Here is a 13,691-nt window from a genome sequence, read left to right as displayed (position 1 = left end):
CCACAGAAGACCGGGGCTCACATGTCACCGTCACTCACTTCTTTATCCTTTCGCCAAAGGAAGCCACTTCATCTAGGATGTTCTGGACACTGACGCAAACCTCCTGGATGGCATAGATTTTATTTATAAATCCCTTTTTTTCACTGTCCTAAAATGCAATAAAAAAGAAATTCTGTATAAGTAAAGGTATTCTTCATTGCTTGAATTATTTGTGTTGTCCCTCTCTTGCATTTTTAAACTTAAATCAACTTCATTTTTGTGTGTATATAAATGGATAATTGGAACCCATGAAAATATCAGGATTTTAAGGAACATGAGGAGAAAGGGGACCCAGCGTCATGGATTTGTGCTTATAAAGATGGCTGCAAAGCAAGAGCCTCGGGTTCCTTTGCACTTGCTCTGATGAGCAGAACATACATTTGGGGGAGGAAGGTATAAGAGAGAGGGGAGGTCTCAGAATTACCAAACCCGGATTCTACAGTGCTTCTGGATTCACCGAGACGTACTTAGCGGACCCAGTTTCTTGACCCCACCGCCCATAAACCTAACTTTTGTTGTGGCTCTAGATGTTTCAGCAGCAGAGAATACTGGATGCACTTGAGATTTGTGAGCAATGAAAACTGCCAAAAAAAAAAAAAAAACACCACCAAAACCTGGAATCTACTATGTGGATACTGCTTAGATCATATACAAACTAAGCCTGACCACCTTCTTAAAAATAATAGTCATATATTTTATACAGTAATATATGCTGTATTAGCTTCTAACTAAACATTTTTTCCCCTTTTTGGTGCTTAGTTCATTTTAAAACACTGAATTTAAGCAAAGCTGGTGTGCTCCAGGTAATGGATGGGTGGAGATTGAGCATTAAATTTAAGCACCTAGAGAGTGGTGTGACCTTAGGAGAAATGTGCATATTTTGCAGTTTTAGAGCCAAAGGAAGAAACAGTGGTGGCCTTTCAACAATTGAAAATTCTGCTTAGTAGCCTGGCATCACAGGCACTTGCCTAGGCTGTTTGGTGGAGACCATCCAACCCTGATTCTATGACTCCATTCCTCCATGCCAGCTTGAATATCTATGGAAATGTAGATCCAATTTCATTACTTTAACTTCTTTTGAACACTTGCACACTATGCCAGAACACTTGAGACCTCATGTGGCAGTCAGTGCTTGCTGAAAGCAGCCAGGAAGCTAGAATAATAATGTCATGTTGCACATTTACATACTGACTTTCATTTCAGAAGAATCTAAAGCACTCTACACTGTGAACACTTGGCCAGGGCTGGCATCCCGCCACCTCAGAAACTGCAGGCAAGTGAATGACAGATGTGTGTGCCTCCTCCAAGGACAACAGGGTACACTGGTACCAAGGACATGGAGGCCAGTTTTATAATGATCTTTGGTATAGATACCAGTTACTTAGAGTCTTAATTTAATTCACATGGGAGAAATGTGTCTATTATTCATCTTGCTTATGCCAAAATGGATTGTCAGTTAGGTAGACAAGATGCATAAAGCTTAAACAGTATTGGGAACAGTTAGCTACTCTGGGTTCCCCTACTGTCTTCAGAAGTCACCATTCACTTGTCATGACAGACGTTGGTCCATCAATTTATCTTTCACACTCTCCAGTAAAAAAAGAAAAAGAAAAAAAAATGTTAGGAAAAAAAAAAGTTAGTTTCACCTATACAATTGTGCACGTTAGAGTAAAATGAGTAACCAGTGGCTTTTTCCTGTTCCTTTCAAAACTAGAAAGTTGGTCTGCCCCAACTGTGTGTCCCTTAGTATTCTCAAGCACCAGCTAAGTTCATTTATGTCTGTGAAGCAAAGTACTCATAAATATTTATCCACATACGGAATAAGTCAAACTGGAGTTGAAGCATGCTGGTTGTACAATGGAAGTCCATTGAGAATGTCTTTCACCTCAAAATGATGTGAAAAAATATTTCACAGAAACAAAATATATGAAATACCTAGGTAAAACCTCATCAGGAAATGTACAAAATTTAAAGTTTTTTTTTTCAGTTGAATATATAGGCTTAATGAAATTTCAAGCAAATCCTAATGTTTAGAGTGGAGAAAACGGGGAGAACTTAATAGTGTTTTTAAAGTTTGTTGGACAAATAAATAGGTAACTAGCTAAGAAATTTTACAAAAGAGAAATCATGAGAAGGCATTCAGTGTATCCGCTATTTAATTAAAATGAGATATGGGCATCAAAAGACTGGTATATGATAAGGTGCCATGCACAAAGGAAGTAAGTATTGTTATTGGGCATTTGACTGGGGAAAGTTATGTTACATCCTACCTAAAATAGACATTCACATCTGAGATAGCCAAAATCTATCTTAATATCTGCCTCAAATAGCCCCCAATACATTCCATATTAATGTTAAGAAGTTTTTTTTAAAAACAGTATCTACCATAATGAAGTTGGCTTCATCCCTGGGATGCAAGGCTGATTCAACATGCACAAATGAATAAATTCATCACATAAACAGAACTAAAAACAAAAACCACATGATTATCTCAATAGACACAAAAAAGGCCTTTGATAAAATTCAACATCCCTTCAAGTTAAAAACTCAATAAACTAGGTATTGATGGAACATACCTCAAAATAATGACCATTTATGACAAACCCATAGCCAATATCATACTGAATGGGCAAAAGCTGGAAGCATTCCCCTTGAAATCTGGCACAAGATAAGGATGCCCTCTGTCACCACTCCTATTCAACATAGTATTGGAAGTTCTGGTCAGGACAATCAGGCAAGAGAGAAATAAAGGGTATTCACATAGGAACATAGGAAGTTAAACTGTCTCTGTTTGCAGATGACGTGATCCTGTATCTAGAAAACCCTATTGTCTCAATCCTAGTTTCTTAAGCTGATAGGCAACTTCAGCAAAGTCTCAGGATATAAAAATCAATGTGCAAAATTGCTAGTATTCCTATACACCAACAGTAGACAAGTCGAGAGCCAAATCATGAATCAACTCCCATTCACAATTGCTACAAAGAGAATAAAATACCTAGGAATACAGCTAACAAGGGAAGGGAAGGACCTCTTCAAAGAGAACTACAAACCACTGCTCAAGGAAATCAGAGGACACAAACAAATGGGGAAATATTTCATGCTCATGGATAGGAAGAATCATTATTGTGAAAATGGCCATACTACCCAAAGTAATTTATAGATTCAATGCTATTCCCATCAAACTACCACTGACATTCTTCACAGAATTAGAAAAAAACTTCTTTAAAATTAATATGGAACCAAAAAAGAGCCCGTATAGCTAAGACAATCCTAAGCAAAAAGAACAAAGCTGGAGGCATCATGCCACCTGACTTCAAACTATATTACAAGGCTACAGTAACCAAAACAGCATGGTACTGGTACAAAAACAGACACATACACCAACAGAATAGAAAAGAGATCTCAGAAATAAGACCGCACATCTACAACCATCTGATCTTTGACAAAGTTAACAAAAACAAGCAATGAGGAAAGGATTCCTTATATAATTAACAGTGCTGGAAAAACTGGCTAGCCATTGCAGAAAACTGAAACTGGACCCCTTTCTTATACTTTATACAAAAATTAACTCAAGATGGACTAAAGACTTAGATGTAAAACAAAACTATAAAAACCCTAGAAGAAAATCTAGACAATACTACAGGCATACGCACAGGCAAAGATTTCATGACAAAAACGTCTAAAGCGAACATTTTGCTTTGCACTGCAACCAACATTTTGGTTGCAGTGAAACCAAAGCAAAAATCAACAAATGGGATCTAATTAAACTAAAGAGCTTCTGCAGAGCAAAAGAAATCAGAGCAAACAGACAACTTACAGAATGGCAGAAAATTTTTCAATCACTCTGACAAAGGTCTAATATCCAGAATCTACAAGGAACTTAAATTTACAAGAAAAATCCATTAAAAAGTAGGCAAAGGACATGAACAGACACTTCACAAAAGAAGACTTACTATTATTTTTGACATGAAGTTTCTCTCTTGTTGCCCAGGCTGCAGTGCGATGGTGGGATCTCAGCTCACTGCAACCTCTGCCTCCCAGGTTCAAGCAATTCTCCTGCCTCAGCCTCCCAAGTAGCTGGTATTACAGGCATGTGCCACCACACCTGGCTAACATTTTGTATTTTTAGTAGAGATGGGGTTTCACCATGTTCGCCAGGCTGGTCTCGAACTTCTGACCTCGGGTGATCCACTCACCTTGGCCTTCCAAAGTCCTGGGATTACAGGCGTGAGCCACTGTGCCCAGCCCAAAAGACATTTATGCAGTCAACAAACTTATGAAAAAAACCTCAACATCAGTGATCATTAGAGAAATGAAAATCAAAACCACAATGAGATACCATATCGTGCCAGTCAGAATGGCTATTATTAAAAAGTCAAGAAACAACATACGCTGGCGAGGCTATGGAGAAATAGGAACACTTTTACACTGTTGGTGGGACTGTAAACTAGTTCAACCATTGTGGAAGACAGTGTGGTGATTCCACAAAGACCTACAACCAGAAATACCATTTGACCCAGCAATCCCATTACTGGGTATATACCCAAAGGAATATACATTATTTTATTATAAAGATACATGCACATGTATGTTAACTGCAGACTATTCACAAAAGCAAAGATATGGAATCAACCCAAATGCCCATCAGTGCTTAAGTGATAGACTGGATAAAGAAAATGTGGTACATATATACCATGGGATACTGTGCAGACATAAAAAAGGAACTAGATCATGTCCTTTGCAGGTACACGGATGGAGTTGGAAGCCATTATCCTCAGCAAACTAATGCAGGAACAGAAAACCAAACACCACATGTTCTCACTTATAAGTGGGAGCTAAACAATGAGAACAGATAGACAAAGAGGGGGGAACAGCAAACACTGGGATCTGCAGGTGGTGGTGGCAGGGGCGGGGGCGGGGGCAGCAATGTGGGGAGGGAGGGCATCAGGATAAATAGATAATGCATACAAGGCTTAATACCTAGGTGATGGGTTGATAGGTGCAGCAAACCACCATGGCACATGTTTACCTATGTAACAAACCTGCATGTCCTGCACATGTGTCCTGGAACTTAAAATATAATTAAATTTTTTTAAAAAGTTAAAAGCAAAAATGAATTATGAAAAGACAATACAGGGAAGTTATTTACTGACCTTGGAATAGGAAAGAACTTTCTAAACGTACAAAAAGTAAAATAAATTACAAAGGAAAATAATTTATAGCAATGGTTACATAAAATTTAAAACGTCAAAAGTCATAAATTTAAAAGGCTAAGTGGGAAAAAAAATCAACAAATGCTAGCCATGATGGGATGATATTTCCAAAATAGTAAACATCTGAAAATGTTTTCATTGCATTTTTGTTTATAACAAAAAGACTAATAGTATGTTGGATGAGATTAATTATAGTACATACAATTGATAGGTTATGAAATCAGAAAATATTGAGAGAATATATAATGACAACAAAAATGCTTATGATCTAATATATATAGTGTAATCCTAATTTATGTTTAAAATGTCTATGTTGGGGGAAAAAAAAGGATGAAGGAGATGCATCAAAATATTCCAGTAATGGAAATTTATCTTCTTCATACCTTCCTGTAATATTCAAATTGTTTGCAATTAATATTTTACTTTTATAATCAGAATATTTCCCCAATTGTCTTAATATTACTAAAGGAAGATGGTTAGAAGAAATAAATGAACTGGTACTTGGCTTGTCTATTTTTTATATTTTTATAAGCTATCTTATTTTTGGAAAGAAATGGAATATAAACACACTCATTAAGTAGTGTAAAGTGCTTTTCTCATAACTCATCCAATACAACCATCCTACAATGTAGTTATTTTTCTCCACTCTTCAGAAGAGAAAACTGAGGCTCAGAGAAAACTACAGAACTTGGGTTGGAACAATGCCTGGCTAACTCCAGCGTCTATATAATAACCATATGACCTTCCTATTCTATCCAGGAAGGTTTCCGTTCCTACCAATAATCCCTTTGAGATAAAGAAAAATGATTTGAAAATGTTTCGAAAATGCAGACACCATAATCTAGCCTTGAGAATCATCACAGAGCTAAAATCTTGAGCAAGAGAATGAAATCCAGAAACTTGAAGGTAGAAAGTGAAAGATGTGTTAGAAACCACCAGATTTAATGTCAATAAGGTAAGCAAATATTAAGTGCAGGACCTTCATTAATAAGATATGTCACTTGAGGCATCTGTGAAGAAAATTTTTAATAGCCATTTTAAAATCCAAGTGCTGATGTACGATTATTGGCTAAGGATTTTTAAATATTCGCTCAATCTTCATTTGCTTTGTTACTGCTGCACTCCCAGCCCACTGCCACTCCCTTACCCTCAACTACCAAAAGACAAAATAAGATGGTCTGTAATGTTGGCGCAGTTTTGAAAAGCAAATGCTTTGGGATAAAATTTTCATTTTAAAATCTGTCATCAAATTCTATATTCTTTCATTGTGGTCTCCAACCAATGTAGTAATTACTCTTTATATACAGTATAGGACCCAAACCTGGAATGGGTAATGGAATTGCTATGTTGCATTCCAATATTTCATACTTTTTTCAATAATGTTCAATACTTTATTGTAGAGAATAAATTGGTACATTCCTTTATTGTTGTTTTTGCTTTCCTTTATAAAGCAGCTTGGATGAAAGAAATATCACAGAGTAGTTAATCACCCAGTCTTGGTAGTGACACTTTTTTTTTTTTAATGCATTATTAATGTTTCTTTTGAAGATGCAAAAAAAAAAAAAATACCTACAATAGCTATAACCATGAATCTGAGAGTATGTGAGATTTATATTGCACAACTATTTCTAATGATTCTATACAATATTTCTAAAAGCTCTCTTATTAGGTTTTAAATAGTCCCTAAAACATCACTAACTGTAAAAGTTGAAGTACAGTGATTAATATATGCCTACTTTACTATGACATATCACAACAGAAAGTTAACTAGATTCTTCCAGAGTAACTACCACCCAGTTTTGAGATATTTAAGAAAATCTAAAGACCTAAATAATCAATAGGCCTACCTTACACATTTGAAGAATCCTATTCATTGACTTTCAAGCCAAAATGACAGATTCTCCCCTTCATTGAGTCTGTTCTAAATGGGAACATGAAGCCAAAGTGATAGACATCAGGGGGTGAATATTCTGGGACTGGTTTTTCCTGCCGAGCTGCATCCTAGCTTAGTCATTAATACATTTAGGAACCCTGCCATAGTGGTCATTGTCAACCATGTTGAGAAGTTATCTGTTGAACACCTGTGCTGTATTAATCAGAATTAGCAGGTATGCAGAATATATTTGCTACAAATGTTGCTATTATAAAATCAATGTTATTTCACTTTCTAAGGTGAGAGAGTGTCTTAGGAGAAAGGGAGAGCTATTAAATCTTATGCTACAATAATGAACATAAAATGGAACTATACCAGGGCATATGGTCACCTTATTATTTCCTGGAGGAAGTATTCAGATTTGAGATACCTTCTATCCCAAAGAGCTAATTAATCTTTATCATAATTTTGCTTGTCCTTTAAAGTCTTGCTTACATAACCTTTGGCAAAAGGTGAATGGTAAGGCTGATATTTGCTATGAGACATAATTATTTATTATAGTTTACCATTGATTGGAGCTCTTCTTTGGACAAGTATAGACTCACATAGCATGACGTCTGAAATTATGTTTGGAACATGTTTATGTTTCCCGTGCTGGATGCTAAAGATGGTTTTGGTCCACTACTTTCTCTAGTTCACTTAGGTGCCATGCAAAATAGACTTCTTCTCAGATCTATACTTCCAACCTATGGAAAATACATTAGATGGGAAGTATGAAGTGGATAAAGGCACAAAAAGAAGTGATCAAATGTTTTCTCTGTGCCAATCTTTCCTCTTTTTCAGATAGTAAAAAACCATGTTTCAACCTGAAATCTGGCATACTGAAATTCCCAGAGAGCAGTTCAGCAATTCAGAGTCCCTTGGCTACTGAATCTTATCTAAGTGTCTTATTCAGTTCTTACTGTATCAAATCTTGTGCAGTTTCCTTGGTGCCTTGCCTCTCTTCCTGATATTAGCCTTGAAAAATAGAAACACTCTATTGAGACACTGAGGTACTCAGAGTTATTTAAGGTTAACAGGATAAATGGACACCTTTTAACAAGATAGTATATTTTTATCTTAAAACAGTTCTCAAACATTTTGGCTTATGTTAAAAATAAAATTTTGAAATATTAGAGGGAATTCTTAACTATATGAAACCTTTTATGCATGTTTAGTTTTGTACCAGATGACTCAGTGTTAACTTGTCAGAGTCTATTTTAGAAAATGATGGTAAATTCTTTATACTGTTACACTGAGATTTTTTTTCCCCTTCTGCTGACTTGGCAGAGGTTTATTTTTTGTTTGTTTTTGCTTTTTTGCAGAATGAGTCTTTACCTGGTTTTAATATTTGCTTCCTCTTTTGCAAAGTAGCCTTATGCTTTTCAGAGCTCATTTCTAACTACATAATTTGTAATGGCATTTAACTGTGCTTTACCTTGTTGGCTTAATCTTATACATGTAATTTGCATGCAACTTTAAAGGTGATTGTAATGTGAAAATAATTTGGAGAGAAATATACCCTGGGCTAGACAATGCAAACAACAGGCATTTTTAAGTGGCAGCTGGCACTCTAAGAGTTATAATAAAAAAGCCAGGAAGGAAAGAATGGAAAAAAAAAAAAAAAAAGAAAACGTGATGAATGAGAAAGAAGGGGAAAAAAAAGAGGAAGAGACAAAGGAGGAGAGGGAGAGGAAAACACGGAAAAGAGAAACTCTCACAGACAGAAGGAAGATGAGAAGACTGAGAAGTTGACTATGAGGAAGAAAAATGTCTCCAGTCAGAAGCACAAATGACATAAAGTCAAGACAGAAACAAAACTTGCTAACCATGTTAACTTCTAATTCAACAAAAATTATTTGTAAAAGGCTGTACATAAAATAGTTTTTATTAAATGTAAATAAACCTTACAGCAAGCATTCAGCAATGCAGATGGACCTGTTGTCAGGAGGGAGAGTTCCCTGGAGCCAAAAACTGAAGAACCCCCCAACTTTTGCTTTGAGATGAAGTCTTGCTTTGTTGCCCAGGCTGGAATGCAGTGACTCCATCACAGCTTATTACAGCTTCAACCTCCTAGGCTCAAGCAATCCTCTCACTTCAGCCTCTCAAGTAGCTGGGACCACAGGTGTGTACCGCCACATCTGGCTTTGTGTGTGTGTGTGTGTGTGTGTGTGTAGAGAGAAGGTCTTGCTGTGTTGCCCAGGCTATCTCAAATTCCTGGGTTCAAGCAATCGTCCCACCTTGGTCTCCCAAAGTGCTAGGATTACAGGTGTGAACCACCACACCCCAGCCAAGAAAACCCTTTTTAACTGTCCTGCAAATATAGTCAGCCCTCCACACAGTGGGTTTGCATCCATCGAGTCTACCAATGGGCAGTTATATCAGAGACTTGAGCATTCACAGATTTTGGATATGATTTTGGTATCCATGGGAGGTTCTGGAACAGATCTCTTAAGGATACCCAGGGATCTGTATTTGAAAGGTCTTAAAAGAACCTTATCAATATCAATATCAAAACCTTTGACTTAATTGCCTGGCCAGCAGCCAGGAAAACGGGGCCTTATAGATTATCCCATCTCAGGCTCTTGTCCCAGAAGTTCTACTTTCAGATGGACTCCAAGTGAAAGGGCCAAGGAGGACTAGTTCTAGGCTAATTCTGATAGAAGCCACAACAGACGCTATGATGCTCAGGCTCCCAAGTATCCAGAGATTCTGAAAAATAAGTAACAAAGGCTACTTTCAACCAAGATAACACAAATTTTGAGATAAGAATTTGTATGCCTCACAGGGTTTTCTGTAAAATCAAAATGAACAAATTGTGGAAAGGTTTTGAAATGTGAAAGCATGTGAGCCTGTGAATTATGCTGAAAATAAAGCACAAGAAAATGTGGAAGCACCGTCAGGATTACAGGTCACTGCCTGTCCTTAGACCTCATTTGAAGGTGAAATAAGATGTTTCCTAAAACCCCTCCTGGTTAGGTTTACTCACTTTACAGATAATATAAAAAGGACTGAATAGTCTCTGCCCTTCAGAGTCCGTTGAAAGCTTATTTGAGAATACTGTTGGTGGGTGGAATTTCTCCTGCTCTTTCTACAAGCTCAGTAGTTAAAGCTTGAGTGAGAATACCAAAGCTTGAGTGAGCTCAAACACCGAGCTCGTTCCTGAATCCAGATAACAAATGCTCGGCTAGGTTTTTTGTTTGTTTGTTTCTTAAATCTCAACTTCTAATGAAAAAGTTGTAGATGTATGTTTGTTTTTTAAAAATCTTCTTTCGAAATTGTTTATTTCATTTTCAAATATATGTTTAAACATGGTTGAAAATTCAAATGCAGAACTGAGAAGGCAGTTGAGAGGTTAGAGAAGGCGGTGGGCACTCTATAATTCTAGATGACCATATTTAGATGATGAGTGGATTTCGTAGTAACTGGCTCTCTTGCTAAGTATGGTTCAAATGCTGCTTCCATCATTTTCTTAGCTAGGTGATTTTGAGCAATTTGTTAAATTCTTCATCTGTAAAATGAGGATAATAACTCAACCTACCTTTGCGATGGTTATAAAATTAAATTAATCCATTAAAGCCATAAAATCCACAAATATCTGGAACATAGGAAGTACTCGGTAAACATCAGTCATTAATATTAACAATTTGAAGAGACTGAAAAAGGAAATCCTACAACACTTTTAAAAGTTAAATTGTATTAAATCTTAATAAAGATGACAGAATTTTCTCCCTTGTATCTCAGGAATATTATTTCATGCTTGTAAAACTTCTTTGTCATATGTATCATCATATATGATCCTTACAACCATCACATGAGGGTGATGGATATTATTCTCATTCCCAGCTTGAAGAAACTAAAGATCAGTTGCCTAAAGATCCACCTCACACTTCTGCCTCAATGCATGCTCACTCTCTTTGGGTGCCTCCAGTTGTATGTGTTCTTATCTGAGATATGGGACTTGAAAAATGGCACCTGAGCAGAAAGTTCATCTGTTTACAGTATTCCTCATCCACTGGAAGTTGTATGTCCTCTGAAGGCCACTGGTTATACTCATAAGATGCATGCCTTTTATCATGTGATTTTATTTGTTAATGCTTATTCAGTTAAAACTATTAGAATCAGTGAGCTGTTCTTCAATAAGCCTTGTGGCTGAATCAGCGCCAGAGTTATTTAATCTTAAATAGCACAAGTTCTGTGGCTAATATACTTACTAGTACAGTTCTTAACCAAAGAAAGATTCCGATTATCTTATTATGATTATGTCTTTTGTATAAGTTACAAAAAGTCATATACATAAGGTATGGGGCCCTCAAAGTTTTTTTCTTAAATAGATTTGTTATGAAACTAATCACATCGTTTATAGGACTTTATGGCTTATAAAGCATTTTTAATTTATCTTTCCACTTGAGATGGCAGGGTTATATGGTTCCTCCATTTTACAGATAGGGAAACTGAGGCTTGGAGAAGCTAAGATTTCATTACTAGTTAAAAAGAGTTCCTGGGACTATAACCCATGTCTCATGGTTGAAATTGGGCTCCTTTCAGGTCACTGTCAAAAAGTTGTCGAGTCCCATATGGTATTTTTTCGGTACATTGTTTTAGATATTTAAACTTGGGTCTTCCCCAAAACTAACCTTGAGTTATAATCAAATTGTGAGAGAAAAGAATCATATTAGTATTAGAAAAACAATGCTCTTTGTGGCATCTCCACAACCAAGTAAGGACTACTTTGTGAAATCCAGAGGCTATTTTTCTCTACAAATATTTTACAAGACAAACTGGTACCTTTCTAAGGAGGCACATCTGTTGTAAATTACTCCCTTGCAGAAAGAGAGAATCACCATCTCTTCTCCCCATCTGAGCTTAAAAGAGATTTGTTGACATATTCTAAGGTTAGCATAGACAAAACAGCACAGGAAAGAGGTGGTGGTCAGCAGGACCAGGGTTTGGCTTTGCTTAAACTAATTCCACATGCCCCGTGACCATTAGCTGTTTTTTATTTCCTGCTCTAAAGATCCGTAGTGAAAATAATCTGGGATAGGGAAAAGCTGCACTTATTATTTTTTTCCCCAACTAGATGCTGTATTAGCAAATAGAAGATATGAGCCACCTTCAGCAAACCAAGGTCTTTAATAACCCAATTTTCAAACACTACTGGTATTTCCTTTCCAAACAAATATGGACTGTGACTGGAATCAATTTAATCATTTGTATGGTTACAACTGCCAAGTTTCTGGAAATAATCGCCATTTAAATACTGGATAACATTTTTATATGAAGTTAACAACAGTTTTATTGCTATTTAATTTCCATGATTTGTTTGTTTGCTGTACATCTTCAGTATCTGCGAGCATGACGTTTGGGGATAGGGAACAGTCTTAAGAACAAATCAGGATAAAAGCAATGTCAAAGTCATGTTAAAGGCCTGACTTGAATCCACCAAACGAGAAATTAGCATTAGGAAAAAATGATTTGCTCCACCATTTTGGGCTTTTATTTCTCAATTTCCTTATAAGCAGCAAAACAGTAACATCATCCACCATTTTCAGACCTTGGCATAATGCAGGAAACCCAGAACAGGACTGAGAATTCAATTGTCCTCCTTAAGATAATAGGGTTCTTCAGTAAAATTCAACAAAACATAGCAGATGTCTGTATAAATAAAGGGCCTGGCAAATTTGAGGGGAACTAGGCCATCTTTCTCTATTGATGCCATATGTAGCACATACCTGAATAACAACTTAGTGTTCTATGGGATGCTGCTGATATATGGGGTAGGCCTATCCCCTAAACCCCTTCCTTACTGCAGAGTAAATCACTACAACAGGCTCATTCTGAGGTCAACCTGGAAGAAAATTCCAAAGGCCTACTTTATTTAGCTTATGATAAAGTTGGTTACTTAGTGGTGTGGATCATGGTGCCTTGCAATTTATTTGAGGGAGAAAGGGCAAGAAAAAGATGAGAATCAATTTCAAAAGTGTCTCAAATTCTTAAACTCCCTAGTTTAAGATGGCTATTGGTTTAATAGGATAAAACAAGTTTAGAAATGGTAGTTTATGTATCTGCATTTTAAAATTCTGCATTTACAATAAAAGTGGGATGGGCATGGATTGAGGCTATGATGTACTTTCCTAGGCCCGTCCTAATCAAGCCGGGGGATGTTGTAGGCTTAAATCCTGTCGTGCATTTTACGAGCCATGTGACCTCTCAGATACTTGGTTTTCTCTTCAGTAAGACAGAGATCATATCCACCTGATAGAGCTGATGTGGGAACAGAATGAAATCATGTGTGTAAAGCAACTGGCATGCTGATAGATATTATATCAATACTAGTTTTCTTCTCACCGACTCTCTCTCTTCCCAAAAGGTAATATTCTCATTTTTTCTGCCTGATTTCTCTTTCATTTTCCTCCCCGCCACTGGCTGGAGTTTGTATTTAGGGGCCTGCTTATCATTCACTTCATTCATGTCATCTCTTCATTTGGGTAGTATTTTTTTTTAGCCAAATCTCAATTAATTTCTTC

General features: G+C 36.6%; 1 protein-coding gene across 3 annotated transcripts in view; it reads right to left on the bottom strand.

Moving 5' to 3' along the window:
- Positions 1 to 13,691, bottom strand: part of MCTP1 (multiple C2 and transmembrane domain containing 1) — a 606,741-nt gene that overhangs the window by 9,140 nt on the left and 583,910 nt on the right. For all 3 annotated transcript variants that reach the window (XM_010380609.2, XM_010380611.2, XM_030927232.1), the window contains one exon: positions 39 to 148. In XM_010380609.2, the coding sequence (XP_010378911.2) occupies positions 39 to 148 (110 nt within the window). The remainder of the gene's footprint in view (positions 1 to 38; positions 149 to 13,691) is intronic.

This window comes from Rhinopithecus roxellana, chromosome 3 (assembly GCF_007565055.1).
Source record: "Rhinopithecus roxellana isolate Shanxi Qingling chromosome 3, ASM756505v1, whole genome shotgun sequence".
Taxonomy (NCBI): domain Eukaryota; kingdom Metazoa; phylum Chordata; class Mammalia; order Primates; family Cercopithecidae; genus Rhinopithecus; species Rhinopithecus roxellana.
Note: the sequence above shows the minus strand (reverse complement) of the source record. Positions and strands in the feature narration are given on the sequence as shown.